At 37.5% G+C, this 17,422-nt stretch overlaps 1 protein-coding gene across 10 annotated transcripts in view; it reads right to left on the bottom strand.

Annotated features, from left to right (window-relative positions):
* Window positions 1-4,669: 4,669 nt before the first annotated feature.
* The window catches only part of npnt (nephronectin), a 70,175-nt gene continuing 57,422 nt past the window's right edge, over window positions 4,670-17,422 (bottom strand). For all 10 annotated transcript variants that reach the window (XM_062982945.1, XM_062982946.1, XM_062982947.1 and 7 more), the window contains 2 exons: window positions 14,944-15,200; window positions 4,670-10,506 (listed from right to left, as the gene is read on the bottom strand). In XM_062982945.1, coding sequence (XP_062839015.1) covers window positions 10,411-10,506; window positions 14,944-15,200 — 353 coding nt within the window. In that variant the 3' untranslated portion in view covers window positions 4,670-10,410. The remainder of the gene's footprint in view (window positions 10,507-14,943; window positions 15,201-17,422) is intronic.

The following is a 17,422-nucleotide window of genomic DNA, read 5'->3' as shown; positions in this document are numbered from 1 at the left end:
AATCAACAGAGAAAGGAGTCTCGACTGTGCCCCCATATGTTTTGCGCCCAAAGCAACCGCTTAATTCGCCTCATTGTTGGACCGGCTCTGCCACCTTGTATGACTGTGAAGCAGAACAGACAACTCCACATCTATATGCTTGTCCGCAATGTCGCCTCACTTACAGAAGAATTTTTTGAGGCTACAGACAATGCGGTTGCTGTTGCCCATTTTTTGGTCAAAAGATATTTAGCCACTTGTGCTCCTTCTATTTTTATCAATTTTATACTAATTTATGCAATGCTTTTGATACAAAATAAATAAAAGGTTGTTTTGTTCTCCTTCCATGTTTTGTAGTCCATGCATTCCACTGGCCCTGGAACACTATACTCCCCCACCCAGATATAGGTAGATAACTATTTCAGTGGGATGTAAGAACATCCAAAAGACTTTATGGCTCTCTACTGCATTGTTATGGTCCAAAATTGTGCTTGTGTCCTTTGAGAATTAGGCTTCCTGCCCTATTATTTATGACATTGTGAAATCACTCATAGGATACTTCTCTCTAAAAGCACAAATTGCCTCACTGGCATGGTGGAAAATGGCAGTGACAACTTGGGTGGCTTCTGCAACTAGTCTCATTCTGTCTCCCAGATACTGAAATCAGTTGAGGAAAATCTAAATGCCTGGAGCTCCTCATGCTTTTGGAATTGTTCAGAGTTTCAACTTGAAAAGAATGGGTTTTGGGGCAACATCCATTCAAGTTAGACATTGGCAGAAAGAAGACTTGGGAAACTTAAGTATTTTATAAATACTGGCTCCAATCCAGCATAGAATTAAACATGCATAAACTCATTCAAATTAAGAGTCTTAAACAGGCTTAAGTCTACATTGGATTGTGGCCAATATTAAATGTTATCATTAGAAAGTACAATTGGGGAACATGTACATTGCCTGCAGATAACATTAGAGGTAGTTAAAATAATTGCAGGGATCATAAGCTTATGTACTAGTTGTACTATACTTAATCATGTTTGCTTTTTTATTTTAAAATGTCCAGTTCAGCTCCCAAACCTATGATGTCTAAAGAGAGAGATATAAATGGACAACCACATTGTTTCATGATTAAAAAGTTGTTAGCCACTACCCTTTGCATCAACATCTCCAGCAGATGTGACATGCTGCGCATTGTTTTGGTTCAGAAGCCAGGCATGCTTTCCTTTGTACCAGGGCTAGGCACTACATGCCTTTCTGTACTAGATCACAGCTGATGACAGGAGCTATATGAAAGAGGGATTTGTAAAGAGAAGAAAAAAATGTAGATTTCATTGATAACTTTCCAGGTCCAAAAACAAAATCGGTTGGAAAGAATAACCTCACATCCATTCAATCAAAGAAAATGGAATGAAAAGGCTGGGTGTGTTATCTTTATGCACGCTATCATTCATTATGATTGTTTGGTTCAATTGTTAGTATTCAGGACAGATACTAGCATATATTTTTTCTCTTCCCATGTATCCCTTTGGGTTCGGCATTGGGCCTTTCAACCAACCCAATGGGACATGAGGTTTATCGGCATTGAGATGGGTGCTCCAGTTGAGCAATCTTTATTCAAGGACAGATACAGCAGGAACCATAGATTATGCATCCACACATTCAACCATCCACAGCCTGAAAATACACCCCACCCCAAATAAATTCCAAAGTTAATGCGTTCCCATACCAGAGTGGGGATTTAAATCCTAGTCTCCAGAGTCATAGTCCAATGATCAAACCACTACACCATTCTGGCTCTCAAGAATATCAAGAATCAGGTATTAACAAAGATAAGCATAATAGCAAAAGAACTGAATGTCTTCTACAAAATAAATATATTTACTGACTTCACATCATATTCTGCTCCTGAAGATTAGACAAGCTGTCCAAGAGTGACAGTGACACAAACTGAAGAGAAGATAAAGTAGGTACTTGTAAATTGAGAATAATTACAAATACTGTAGGTCCAGTACCATTGACAAAAGGAAAACAATGATTCCAGTAGTTATAGATATTATGGGAGCAATTCCAAATGGAGTAAAAAAACCCCATCTGAATGAAATCACCATATAAAGGATTTCAGCAGCACAGTTACAAGGGTGACTCTGTTTGGGATGTGCCAAATTAACCAATGACACCTCTTTGATTCCTAAGATTTTTGATTAGAATCTGACACATTAATGGTCCAAACTCCCATCAATAACACCTGGTCAACTAGAAAACTGAAAGCATTAAGGAAGATGAAATAGTATGAATCACTTATACAGTCATAATGAATAATAGATACTTCCTCTGCCTCTGAAGACAGATTATGAATATTAACAACACTTTTGCTATTGTTTAGTTTATTTTCAGAGGTGATATAGCTAACAACATACAAAAGTATTTATTGTATTTATTTTATTCTATTTTCTATTACTCAATCCAGACAAGATGGAAGCAAATATAATTAGAAATTCTAATGATCTGCATGAAAATGGGCATTATGTTTTAGATAGCCTTACATTACCTTTAAAGTACTAAGCATGTGGTATTAAGGTTTCACTGGACTGTTTTTATTACATGCATTTCTTACCATGTAAGAAATTCTATTAAGAAAAGATGAAACTTTGGCACATAACAGCTTTCCCTGTTCACTTTGAGTCTCCTGGCGGAGAGATAAAGTGGAGTATAAATAAATATAATTATAATAATTAATGAAAGAGGAATATGCCACATATAGATTCTTCTGTACCCAAAAGGACTTATATCTGATCTTCTCTAGTTTATCTAGATATCTGTTATCTAGAGACATTGAAAGATGGAGATGCAGTTAGGTACAAGTTACACATTTTTTAAATTCAGAATTCTGAAGTCTGAAATAGTCCAAAATCGTCCACATTGGTAGTAGAGATAGTGATACCTTTGCTTTCTGATGATTCACTGTACACAAACTTGGTTTTACACACAAAATTATGTAAAACGTTGTTTAAATTTATCTTCAGGTTATATGCACATGGTGTATATGAAACTTTTTTTTTAAAGTTTAGACTTGGCTCCCAGTTCTGAGATGCCTCATTATAGATATATGTGCAAATATGGGTTCTCCAAAATTTGAAAAAAATTCAAAACACTTTTGTTCTCTGCATTTCAGATAAGGGACACTTAACCTTTATATTCTACCTTGTGCACAAAAACACAATGCTTATGTATTCTTCCTATCATCTCTTGGCATGTTAGTGTTGGCATCAGCTTTTACTTTACTTTAAGACTAGTGAAATTTTGGTTTCACAACTCAAAGAGTATCTAGTGGTGATCTGTCAGTCAGAAGGAAGAGCAGCGAGGAAACTTTCCAATCTGATACTGAGATGAGTTGGAGAATGGGTGGAATGGTTGTGAAATCTCATGCCATGAAATCTCATGGCATCTCTTTATTTAGGACAAAGCACGCTAGTCTCTTTAAATTTACCAGAGGACAGAGGGCATAAGGAAACAGCAAGGAAAAGTTTAGCTTTAGGGAGTACATGAAATTGCTTTTTAAAATCACTATCTTTTATCAAGATAGTAATTAACCAACCCAGATATATAAAGAAAATGAAAAAGATTTACCAAAAACTCTTTTTGTTTAAACGTTTAAATCTAATTAACACTTTTGGGGCCTAATCATATTACTTCTTAATATGTATATGTACATGCCTTTAACCCTTTTAGCCCTTTCTGCCCTGTGTTATTTATTTAGTGTTTTTTTTCTATTTTTCCTATTTTTATCTGGAAATGTTTAAAACTTTTTATATTGTTTTACTTGAATGCTATGTTGAGATCGCATGAAAGAAGGTGTGATAAAAATAAGTTAATTAAGTAAATAAAATAAAATAGGCATGTTGTAAAATCAGAATGGCATTGGATAGCCAAGCATCACAAAAACAATCTGGACAAATATAGTAGCTGGACACATAGTGCAGAAGATTTTTTTTTGTGCAGAGGTGGACATCAGATTTCCCCCCCCCCCCCCTAAATTTCTGAATGATAATTAGAAGATATGGACTTTATTTTAAGTGACATGAAACAACAGTCTTTTAAAAAAAGTGATAAATTTTTCTTTCTATGTGAAATTGTTGAGTAGAGTGTTTGAAAAATATCAAGAGTCCACAGAGAAATTAGTGTTGTTTCTACATTTGCTTTGTTTCCACACTGTGTAGATGCAGTAAACATGGCCTTTTGGCCTCTCTGTTTGGTTTGGTTTCTACAAGAATCCAGTCAAGGAGTTAATGAAGCACATCAAAGACACTGAAAAAATGTGAGAAGTATGCTGCGGTTGCTTAATTTTCAGACTCTCCTGTTGAATTATTGGCTCTGCCAACAACAGGACTGAGGATACTGACAAGATACAATTTCTCAAAAATTCTGCTTTTTTCTTCCTCCAATGCATGTACCTTTAAATAGATGAGAAAGCCAAATATGACTATATTGTACCCTGTGGGTTGGATCCAAACTTGCTTGTACCTCTACAACAGCTGCAGATTTTTAGAAATGATCCATGCTTAGCTTGTATTCAAAAATAACTGTATGCAACAAACTTGATCATTTGAATTACTCTTCACTAAGTGAACCAACGTATAAATCACAGTAATCATTATGGACAAAAGCAAAGTAACAGCAAAAAAACCAATGCATATATATTTATAAAGATATCTTTATTTTGAGTCAGTTGGGGGAGGGAGTCAGTTGAACACTTTATACAAACCATATTCAATTACCTGGTAAGATACTCCACAGTACTTTTAATAATGTGTTTTGTTTGAATTTAATATAATATATAGGAGTCTTAGCACCGAAAAAGAGCAAGTACTAGTATGTATTGTGTATTTGAGACTGAATATATGACAGAGTGACATATACTTCATATAGCTGAATGTCAAATTCTATCCACTTCTTAAATACTCTAATATAGTATATTTCTGAAAGATGTATACACGTGAGTCCACATGAGCATGTTTACATACACTGCCTTTTATGGATCTGGAAGAACATTCTTGTCCTCCTTGTGAAGTAGTGATAAAATATATCCCTGGCATTCTTGTTCAATCGGCACGCTCTTGTGTACACATCCTCATCATGATTTACACACACCTTTTTTTTCTGGACCACATAGAGAAGATGGATTGATGTCATTTTGCATATTATACTTGATCTTAACCAAAAACTTGAGAAGCAATTGTGCATATAGGTTTGTGTATGTTTCCTGATATGATCATCTGAAGGCTGTTTTAGAATATAAGTGTCCTTGCCCTTTATAACTGCACCACAGTGAAACATCTTAAAGGATACATCTCAAAGAGTTGCCCAATAAAAGAGAGAAGGAAATGGTTTCACAAAGCCAAATAGAGAAAAATGATTTGAACAATCAAGGTGTCAGTGAAATTTATAGGGAAGTAGAACTCAACAGAAGACAGTTTAAATAAAGACTGCCTCAGATGTTGTATGAAAGATGTTCGTGTTACTTCAGCATCTGCTCTTCACATTGCTTTTCACAGTCAACAGGGAAATAATACGGCTGTTCAGATGTGTGGTAAAATGCACTGTACTTCCATCTGGTGCCCATGCATCTCACCACAAAAAAGACATATGACTTCCCTCATTAGCTATAGCTATTATTACACTAGAAGCATGGTAAGCAGTTGCATCCAGTTCTCCCCCATGCTAGAAGTTACTTATACTGACATCATCTTAAAAGATGATAAAATGTTGTTCATGACTAATAGAAATAGCAACTTGCATATTTTGAGGGATTTCACCTTTTACTGAAAGCAACTTTTGCTCATTATAAGCAATAAAGCATATATGTCAGGAGAGAATGGTTCTGGAACATGGCCATACAGCCCGGAAAACTCACAGCAACCCATAATACATATGGTGTGTCATGTCTATGTTAAAAGATTACCGCCTCAGTCCTGACTCTACTACATGAACCCCTTATATGAGCTAACAACCCATTCATTTCAATGGATGAGTTGATTGCATGGTTCCTCAACTGAACTGATCTGGGAGGCCAGTGTAATCTGATGCACTATCTATTATATAGAAACAGTCTTATTTAATCAAGTGAATATCCACTATGGTTGGTTCCTCATAGACACCAAAATCTGTGCATGCTCAATTACCATATATACAACAGCATTGTAAAAGGGAGTCCCTAATATATAATATGACATAGTCAACATTTCCTTTTTGGAGTTAGGGGTGTGGGATGATCTGTTCACGTTGTGTATAGTTGAATCCATGGATATAAAGAGCCAACTTGGTTTATTTATTTATTGTGTCAGGAGTGACTTGAGAAACTGTAAGTCACTTCCCGTATGAGATAATTGACTATCTGCAAGGATGTTGCCCAGTGGATGCCCGGATGTTTTGATGTTTTGCCATCCTTGTGGGAGGCTTCTCTCATGTCCCCTCATGGGGAGCTGGAGCTGACAGAGGGAGCTGATCTGTGCTGTCCCCGGATTCGAACTGGCAACCTCCAGGTCAGCAACCCAACCTTCAGGTCAGCAGTCCTGCCAGCACAAGGATTTAACCCATTGCACCACTGGGGGCTCCTAGCCAACTCATGTGTGTACTATATATACACACATTTTAATACTGCCGATACTTCACTACAGTTCAAGAAAAAAATTGGAAACATTTTGCCACAATCCCAAAAAAATAATGGCTATCTACAATTCTAAGGGTGTTTACTTTTTACTCTTTCATTTGCTTCTCAAGACGATGCAGCACTGCAGTTGATGTCGGGCAGATAGCTTTAAGGCAGAGGGCAATCCACATGACTGGTTTGCCTTCCTATAGCTCACCACTATTCATGGTTGGCTTTGCAAAAAAAGGTGTTTCACTCTTCCATGCTATAAACTTCTTTTAAACTACTTTTAAGGTTGGATAAAAGTATTATTTTCAAAATCTCAAAAGACAAGATGGGTACAAGTCTTCAGATGGACCTTTGAGAATCAAAGATAGTGACTTGTCAAGGTACTTGCTATTAGAAGGCAAGACTGAAATATATTCTTTGACTTTGACCAGATGTATGTAGCCTTTATCACTGAGCTAAAGCACTTAGCATAAAAGCAAAACAATTCAGCAAATTACAAAATGTACTAAACCAGTGGTTCTCAATCTGTGAGTCCCCCTTACATTATATGTAACAATCTCATTTCATTGTGTTTACAATAAATTTGTCATGACTAACTTTTGCATGATTGTGCCCACTGCCTTTAATCCATACTTTACATTTCAAGATTGTATTGCCACAGCAATTGTAATATTAACAGAACATTCAAATACAGCTACATTTAAAAACATCCTTAAAATAAAAAGGCAATGTTTGGTCTGTACAAACAAATGATTACATTACAAGTATTGGCTGTTTGTTTCAAATAGCACATCAACTAAAGAAATTAAACACGTCTCATTGGCATTTTAAATATTATAATTCTAAAATATAGACTGAAACCCTGTGATTCTATGTGTACATGAAGTACACATAAGAACCTCACATAAAACAGTTAAAGTGGTCACAAATGCTGCTAATGTGACTACATACATGGTTGAACAGGCAAGTTTCTTTTACAAATAAAAGCTTGCTGTTCAGCTGTCCAACTAGCTTCAACAGCAAAAATTTAAAGAACTCCACAGTTGTCTCAAGATTACAATACAGACTATAAAAATAAAACAGGATGAACAGTACTTTATCCCATTCTACTAGAACCGTTAGCTATACAGATGGTTTATTCAATACTACTAGTCTGAGAACTGAAGCAAGGAAATTCATGATAGGATGATTCAAAGAAATGAGTGCAATCACTGAAATGAATTTCAGTGCATTCTGTTGCTACCACAAACTGGCTGATTTTATTTGTATTATTTCCATGGTTGATCAACTCTGCTGTACCAATGACTGAACTACCTACATATGAATAAAAAGTATGAACAATACATATGAATTTACAAAGAGGGGCATACACGTGGAAAGCAGAAGGGTGAGTTGTTGTCCCCACAAAGTGCCATGGCAATTTATAATCACAGATATAACCTGGTCCAAGTTGTGATCTCTGGATTTGCTGTGATAGTCTTGAGGAAGGGAACTTGTTTTACCACAGTTTGTAACTCCTGAAAATCTTCAGTCTGGCCCATGATCCTTTTTGCCAAAAATGGGAGAGAATATTGGAAGCACAAAGCCCGAGAAGCCCCATTGTACAAATGCTATGCTTATCAAAGGATCCTCTTGAAGATGTCTAGTCACAGTCTGTTCTTCATAAAGGATATTTATAATCCATAATTCAGAATGTCTTTAGCATAGACATACATGAGCTGGATAATTATTAATTACAATCTTCAGCATACAATGAAACTTGCTTTGGCTGGATAATTACCATCCCTGGTTTACAAAGCAAAAACTTAAGGTTGTTTTGAGCATCTGGATTATATACACTGAATTGTCTGTTTCTGTTATCAGCCTGTTTCCTCAAGGAAACCTACATCTGAAGCTCTTTTTCAAAGATGCTGTTGCCATATGAAGGCAGGCAGATTGCAACATGGGGCACAGCTGCCTTGGTAATGATGTCCTCCTTGCAAATTCATCTCATCGAGGACTCTTGTTTATTACCTATTCATTTTCATGCCAGGCGAATAATATCTTGTTTCCGTTATGTGCTTCTTTTTTAAGCCATCTGCATGTCTCTTTGACTAGAATTTTACATTGTAATGTTGTCATTGTATTGTGTTTAATACTATATAGCTCTAACTGTCCACTATCACGGAAATACCAACCAAAATGGAAGACACAATACAGAACTTCAAAATTCAATTTTAGAAACAAATATGTACTTCACAAGAGAGAGTCAGTTGTGTCGCTCCTTCCACGATAAAAACAAAACAGATACATCACCATCGCTCCAATATCCTGGCATGATCACCAATATTTGACCATGCATATTCACCTCCTAGTCTTATTCTCCTCCTGAAGATTGTCCATCTCAATATGATAGTGACGAGAGGAGACAGTGGGCACAACAATGTGTGTGTGTGTGTGTGCTCATCTCAATAGGAGGGTATTTTTTGGCTTATTGATATCATTTGTTCAGGATGGCCAAATTCTTTTGAGAAAAAGAAAGAGACTTCAAACCTGCCATGGCTTTAATAATGAAACTGGATATCCAGCTGACCACTATGGGCTGCTCAATATCCAGCTCAATATTAACAAGATCATAAGGTAGACTTATGAACCTGTACCTTGTGGAATTCACATTTATGGTCTTGCTCCAGTGCAATGACTGAAAGTGCCATCCTAAAACCTAATACATAAGTCTGATAGTTTTCTGAATTCCTAGGAAGGTTTTTCTGAAGTCAAAAGGAATACAGCAGCAAGCAAAGAGGAGCTTTGTGACAGCAATTTGGGTGTCTCAAAGCGTTTTGCTGTCACAAAATGCCTTTATGCTGGAAAAGAACTGGAAACTTCTTTATTCGTTACCCTGCTCCCCTGCATTTCAGAAAACCTCAATTGGCAGAGGTGTCAGGATCATATGGTAGGTTTGAATGGGTTGGGGGTCAGATCCAGAAAATATATTTAAGATGACAGAGCTCTGTTGATGCACCATAAGCCATTGTTGCTTATATGTTCTCTTCAGACTTTTTATAAAATAAATTGCTAAAATTGCTATTTTAGAGAAAATACTGCAATGACAAACTTGGAAAAGAGCAATTTCCCGTAACTGTTTGTGTGGATACGTATATATTAGTCTAACTTTGATTTGTATAGCTGCCATTTTACCTTGCAACTAAATCTTTCAACAACAAAAAAACCCATATATAAATACATTAGTATTCATACATATTTGTACAAAACACAGCACTACTAATATTAAGGGATGCGGTGCCTATTCTATAATTGTCTCTAAAGAGAAAAAAGAATAAATGTTATTAAATATATATGTCTGCATATGTAAAAACGCTAGTTTAAATTTAATAGCAATAGAACCACCGCAGTTCAGAGTGTTCATGAAACTGAACCAGCTTCATGATATTGTATACACAACAAAACACACAAAAGACCATTATAAAAATGTTATGCATACCAAAGGATCCTGTTGATTATGTCTGGTCACAGTTTGTTCTTCACAAAGGATATTTGTGTCCATAATTCAGAATTCAGGATGCCTTTATCACACACATTTTTGAGTTGGATAATAGTTACTTGCAATCTTCAGTGCAAGCTGGCACTCGCTTTTTCCAGACAGAAATTAGAATTTAGATGTCAATCCTTTGGGGTTTTACAAAGACAAGGGAGAAGAATGAATCCACCCAATACCTGTCCTGGCTAAGAGACATGGGCGATAAAGTATGTTCTCTTTGTCAGTCTGTCTGTCTGTATCACTAGTGGTCTTGGGAGCACGGGCCTTTCCTCAAGTTCACATCATCCAATCCAATTTCACCAGTTTGGCCTTTTCCTCTCTGTCCTTTGAAAGTAACCTGCAGAAGAAAAGATAAGTAGTAAAACACAGAGTCCATTACATGATCAAAAGTATAGAACTGCTTTTGAGAATTCTCATCACAAATACAGATCCTTACCCAGATATGTAGTGCTATCAGAGATGTCACCATCTGCATTTGGGCACCCTTTCTAGGCTTACCTATTCTCAAAGAAGACACCTAGATGTTGCAATAATCCAAGATCTTCCCAATGTTGTTAAATATCAATATACAACAATTCATTCTGCAGATACTATACATCCCTCATGCAATAAAGAAGCATTATGCACCACATATCAAAGACTAAGTGCTGTTACACAATGTGAAATGCACAATACATAAGACTTAACTGTAATTCACAATATTTGGCACATAGTGCACAGCTGCAACATGCAATACACAATGCACAATAATGAAGTTGAAAGACAAGGCACAAAGGAACTGTGCAACTCTGCATTCCACCACTATCAGCAGAAAACATCCATTGAAAAATGGTAACATTTTGGCCCTGCATTCATAGCTTTACTTTCACATATGTATGTCCCTAATAGGATGCCACCCAGCATGTGTATGAGAGCTATTGATAGGGAATACCCAGAGGGGTACCTTTTGTTAAAGATTGTAGATGATGTTAAATAGAAGCTCTTACATCTACCTGTGAACCAAAGTCACCCTGCAGGGTAATGATGAACCACTCAGCTTTGTAGAACAATTAACAGGAACTATACTGACTTCAAAATGATCAAACAGAGCAATAATATTTACAATAGTCTCTCTGATTGCTTACAGAGAACAGTAGGAATAAATAATCCTTTTAATGTCCATAAAATTGCCTCACTGCCCTAGAAATAACAGGGCCACTGAGAGCCAGCAGCCATCTTCTCTCCTGGCTGTGTATCAGTCAGCTCTCACTCCCTCTATGAGGTAAATCTGCTCAGACCGGTTCCCGGGTAGCATGGCAGAGAAATTGGCCAATCAGATTCCTAGCTGTTCGCAGGCTCAGCCAATCAGCTTCTTACACGTACTTTTCCAGTTAACCCATCCATAATGGTGTCTTTACAAACTTCAACACTTTTGGTTGTAAAAGAAATTTCCTTTGTCTTTAAATGGATAGCAAAGAGGAAATATCAGCCGAAAAGTTGTGCCAGGAATGTTTGGGGGAGGGAGAATGCTTCTCTTTCCCCATAATGTAATTTGATGATTTAATCTCAAAATCCTGTTGAAGCTTAGTTAGCTAATAGCTAGGTTGTTTGTTTTATTTTTAAAACTCTCATTTATGATATTTTCTCTGCTTTATTTATTGAATTCAGAAGTGATGTTGAGTTTACTCTCTTTCCTAGCTTGATAGGTAGCTTGGCATATTTGTTGGCCATGTTAACCTTCTTGGTAAAAACATTTTAAGTCATTCCTCTGATCCTTGACTCTGCGACTCCAGGAGGGCTGTAGATAACAGGGTAACTCTGGAGGTCTTTCATTCATAAATTCACCATAAGTCAAATTGGACCTGATGGGAATTAAAAGCAATACTTTAGCCATACAGAGGGCTTGATTGTTCTCTCTTTTTGAAAGAGTAAGTACTTGGCTAAAAAATTATTGTATCCCAGAAAAATATATGTCTCCCCAGCCCTTCAGATGTGGTTGGACTGCAGCTTCCAGCAGTTCTACTTTGCACAGCCAATGGTAAGGCATTATGGACAATGTAGTACAAAGCAGCTGGGGAGCCTTCTCAGGAGAACACAACTTCATTAAACTTTACTTATAATTTCAGAGCCCCCGGTGGTGCAATGGGTTAAACTCTTGTGCTGGCAGGACTGCTGACAGACAGGTTGGCGGTTCGAATCCGGGGACAGCAGGTGAGCTCTCCATGCGGGGACATGAGAAAAGTCTCCCACAAGGATGGTAAAACATCAAACATCCCAGGGGGGCCCTGGGCAACAGCCTTGCAGATGGCCAATTCTATCACACCAGAAGCGACTTGCAGTTTCTCAAGTCGCTCCTGACACACACAAAAACAAAACCCTATAATCTCAATACATGTGACAATGGAGGAGGTGGGGGGCCCAGCCCACCTCTTTTGTGGGGTTTGGCATGGGCCCTGGATCTGCTTGGCATACCCCCCCCCCAATTTTGGAGGGGGGAGCATGCGGTAGCTTGCCAGGGGTGTTGCGGTACTGGTGTCTTAACATGGAACCAGTTGGTAAACAGTCTCACCCCCGGGAGTGGTTAGTGGCATTGGTCAGCAGCATGGTGGCCAACCCTGTTATCATTAGTAACCAATAAACAAGTTGTGGCCTTTTGTTATCCCAACACCGTGTGCTTGTCTTCCTTCTGGTGGGAGGGGGTGGTTGCTCCTGCCCATGCAACTGCTTTATCTCCCCCCAAAAAGTTGGCTATTTGGTGCTTTCAAAGAAGACCTGCCAGCTACCATCATCTACTAACTCATAATATTATCAAGTCTGGTTTAAAATATGCCAGAGCCTTTTGTTCCATGATAGCAGCATCTGGAGGCACTCTATTTCAAGGAGACTTCCACCCTGCAAAAATGAATTATTCCAAACAATGAATCGCTTAAGAGCCATGTTTGAAGTATGACAGAAAGATCTGTGAGACTGGACGACACGTGGGCCACAGGCAGCCATGTGCTCCTGTTAAAATCTAATCCCCCGTCAACAAATTCATAAAGATCAAAATATGGTGAGAGCTGAAAGAATACATGAATATAAGAGAACTCTCAACTGCTTATACATTCGCTTTATACACTACAGGGCTCGTCCAAGCAATGACTGTTGGCGCCAACATGAATGAGATATTCACTGGAGAGTTCCCATACTTCCCTGTGACCAAAATTATAAACTGTAATTTAAGCAAAGTCAAGAAACTGGATATAACAGGAAAACATGTCTCTTGAAGAAAGTCAATACATTCTCAAAGTTAATCTTGAGGCAAATCAAAGCTAATTCATTGAGGATTCTTTTCAAGTTATCCCAGGCATGAGAGGAGAAAAGCATTTAAGCTATGAATCCAACTTAAATTAAGCATTGTTAAAGTCACTTGAAATAAAGATCTGGAACATTATGTTGGATTACAGCTCCCTGATAGACCTCCAGAAGCCTTTCTCACACAGAATGGACAGTCTCAATCCAAGCTGCACACATTAATTCAATTCAGCTCTTGACCCTTTGTGTTGTCCAGCAAATTACATTTCCTGTTATAATGTGGACATATCCTGTTGTGTGATTTTTTTTTGTTTTTGCATTCTAGAGTTAGCCATCTTACACATGTTGTTGTTCAGGGTTTTTTTTTTCCAACTTACGGCAATCCTATCATAGGATTTTCAAGGGGCTGAAAGTATGTGCCACACCCAAGGTTACCCAGTGTGTTTCTATTACAGAATTGAACCCTTGCCTCTAGAGTCATAGTCCAACGCTCAATCCATATCTGGGAGTAAGTCCCACTGAACCCAATGGAGTCTATATGGCTGACATCCCGTTGGTGAAACAGGTAAAGTTAAAGATTTCCCCTGACGTTATGTCCAGTCATGTCTGACTCTGGGGGTTGGTGCTCATCTCTATTTCTAAGCTGAAGAGCCAGCGTTGTCCATAGACATCTCCAAGGTCATGTGGCCAGCATGACTGCATGGAGCACCGTTACCTTCCCACCGGAGCGGTACCTATTGATCTACTCACATTGGCATGTTTTTGAACTGCTAGGTTGGCAGAAGCTGGAGCAACAGCGGGCACTCATTCCGCTCCCGGGATTTGAACCTGGGACCTTTCGGTCTGCAAGTTCAGCAGCTCAGTGCTTTAACACACTTTACACATGTGTATAAAGTGCCCTATATATTTGGGACAATTTTTGCCACACTGCAATGGAGGTATTCTGCTAATGACTGCAGAATGAAGTTGCACATACAGCAGTGTTTCCATTGCAGTACTGCACGGCGCACTTGAGTTGAACATTGTGCACAGAGGTTGTACAATGAGTAACACCCATTGTATCATTCATTGTACACAGCACTGTTATTGACCTTCACTGTACAATATTGCTATTGAGCATAGGAATTCTATCTGTTTGTAGATATTTATAGTAAACTGAGAGAATGTTGGATTACAGCCTATCTCTGATTTGACATAAGATTTCACTGGGAAAGGTGTTATGTTGGATAATGACAACAGAAGACAATGCATACTTCAGATTTAATAAGGTACTTTTTGCCATATGCCACCGAAAAAGGTGCAGAGCACACAGTGCTTTTAAAAGAAATACCTTACATTAACTACCGAGGGGCCAGAGGGATTCAAAAATTGCCAATCCAATTTTAAAATGTAACAAATTAACCTGTTTAGAAATTAATAGAGGATTATATTAAACCCAGGAACAGAACCACACAAATGCTTCCTCTTTCTTCCATTCGCTCCATCTCAGAACTATACTCACACTTTTGATACCAGACCCTTGCAATGTTATTTGTGTTTGTCTCCAACCATGACCACTGTTTCTTCCCCAGACGGCTGGTCCATGAACGCCAGTCTTTCGTACAAAGACCTGAAGGAAACCAGAATGCATCCCAGACACTTTATGCCGGAAGGAAAGGCAAAGATCTTCTGATGGCGCTAAACGTCCAAGCGGAAGGACCAAACGGGCAACTCGTCCTGCTTTTCCTTTTGGTTCAGAAATAGATAAATATTGCCCACCTGCATGTGGTTTAAAAAAAAAAGAAGAAGAAAAGAATGACAACAAGAGCAAAGCATTTTCAAAATCCAGAATTCTGAATTTAGGAAGCTACATTTAAAAGCTTAAATTATAAGATGGAACTCTGCATTGGGAAATATATATCCTCCAAATAACCAAGCCACCGTAACAACATTTCCCAGTGCTACTTCCCTTTAATGACTTTTTAAGTGACAGAAAACTCCAGCAGTGGAGAGTAAATTGTGTAGGAGACAAAGCAACGTTTTGCAGTCAACTATATTACTTGTAAATTTTTATTTTCCAGCTCTGTTAAAAATGGGCATGATCGAAATATTTGAAGTCTTTTGGGCAATAAATATAACTATATAAAATATTTTAATAGACACTGGCATGGATCTTAAAACCACAAATAGAAGGGGGAAAGAAAACGTGGACCATGTTCTAATGCTCTGTTGTACAATTAGCAAAAGATTTCTGGTATGGAAAGCACAACATTTAAAAGCCAAATGGAATAGCATGTGAACACTAGGTCTTGAGGAATTGCTTTTGGACACTGAAAAGATTTTCTGCATTTTTAGGTCAATATATCAGCCACTGTTCTACAACAGCCCTAGCCATGCTGGATGGGCAATTCTGGGAGCACAGTGCAAAAAATAAAATAAAAACAAGAAATCAGGTTTCCAAGTTTTGAGCTGCTCCATGGGTAGCAATCTAATAACGTATTCAAGTCACTTAATTGACATTAAAATATCAAAAACAAACACTGTGATAGAGAATAAAGTGAATTAATGAATTACAATTGTTTAGATGATTTTCCGTTGTTTAAGCTAAAATGTTCACACAATTTCCAAGAGGGAAAATGAGAAAATATTTTACTAGAAATTGTGGCTTTAGATATTCATGCATCCTAGAAAGTGAGTTTCACCAACCTCATTGAGACTTTCTCTTTCTCTCGTAAATATGCATAGGATTATAGATTATATTGTTATAGGTTATTTGTGTGCAACCCCCCACAAACCTCAATTAAATGTGCATCGACAGTATAAATTCAGTTTGACCCCACTTTAACTGCTACGGCTCAATGCTATGGACTTGCAGTTTTACAAAGTATTTAGATTTCTCTGCCATATAGTGTTAGTGCCTCACCAATTTACAACTATCATGATTCTACAGCTTTGAGTCTTGGCAGTTAAAGTGGTATCAAACTTCATTAATTCTACAGTGTATATTCACTCTAAGGCTCCAGGGATCTCCAATGCACCCTTCCTTTGAAGTCAAATAATGGGAGAGTACATCTTTATTCTTGGAAAGTTATCTGTTCAAAATGCTAAATGAAAACCAGAGGACTGGCACCATTTAGAATAGACAAAATCAGAAAGGCATGCTCTATGAATACTTTTTCACTAATCCTTTCATGTATAGGATCAGAACTCAGATAAATAATCCTTTGTGCCATATAAATATCTTATCACTATGCTAACGAGCATTTCCTTGTTTTTTGATCTCATTTTATTAACCATTTCAAAACGAAATATTCCCTGAGGGATTTTCTTATTTTGATCTATTTTTATTAAAAGTTTCAAAATTGAAAACATTTCCTAATGGATAAATATATTTTATATTATATTACAGTAACACCGGGGGATTGAAAGGCTCAGATCTATTGATTTTATTTACCTACAGAGGTCCGTGAAAGCCAGCAATCTTCAATTTGTATCTATATCTATCCCACATAATGGCTAAGGATGGAAGGAATATTCAAAAATATTTTTAAAATGATCACAAAAACGTGTTTTTCAAATGCTGAGAAATCTTGACAATGTAGCATCAAGAGAATACTTAGTTTATCCATACCTCACAACCTCTGAGGATGCCTGCCATAGATGTGGGCGAAACGTCAGGAGAGAATACTTCTGGAACATGGCCACACAGCCCGAAAGACATACAACAACCCTGTGATCCCGGCCATGAAAGCCTTCGACAACACATAGCATCAAGAATCTTTGCTATTTGGGATATATTCTTTACAACCATTTCCTAGAGAGAAAATGCTGCAATTTTCTGCTTAGGGGACAGCTTTTTATGAACAGGAAATAATGTCCCTGCATGGAAATATGTTTTAGAGGAAGAAACTGGCAAAACCACTTCTAGGTCCCAAAATCTTTCTTTCTGAAGAGTCTTCTCAAAGTCCTCTTAAATCACAAATGTAAAACTTTTTTAAAAA

Source organism: Anolis carolinensis, chromosome 5 (assembly GCF_035594765.1).
Source record: "Anolis carolinensis isolate JA03-04 chromosome 5, rAnoCar3.1.pri, whole genome shotgun sequence".
NCBI lineage: Eukaryota > Metazoa > Chordata > Lepidosauria > Squamata > Dactyloidae > Anolis > Anolis carolinensis.
Note: the sequence above shows the minus strand (reverse complement) of the source record. Positions and strands in the feature narration are given on the sequence as shown.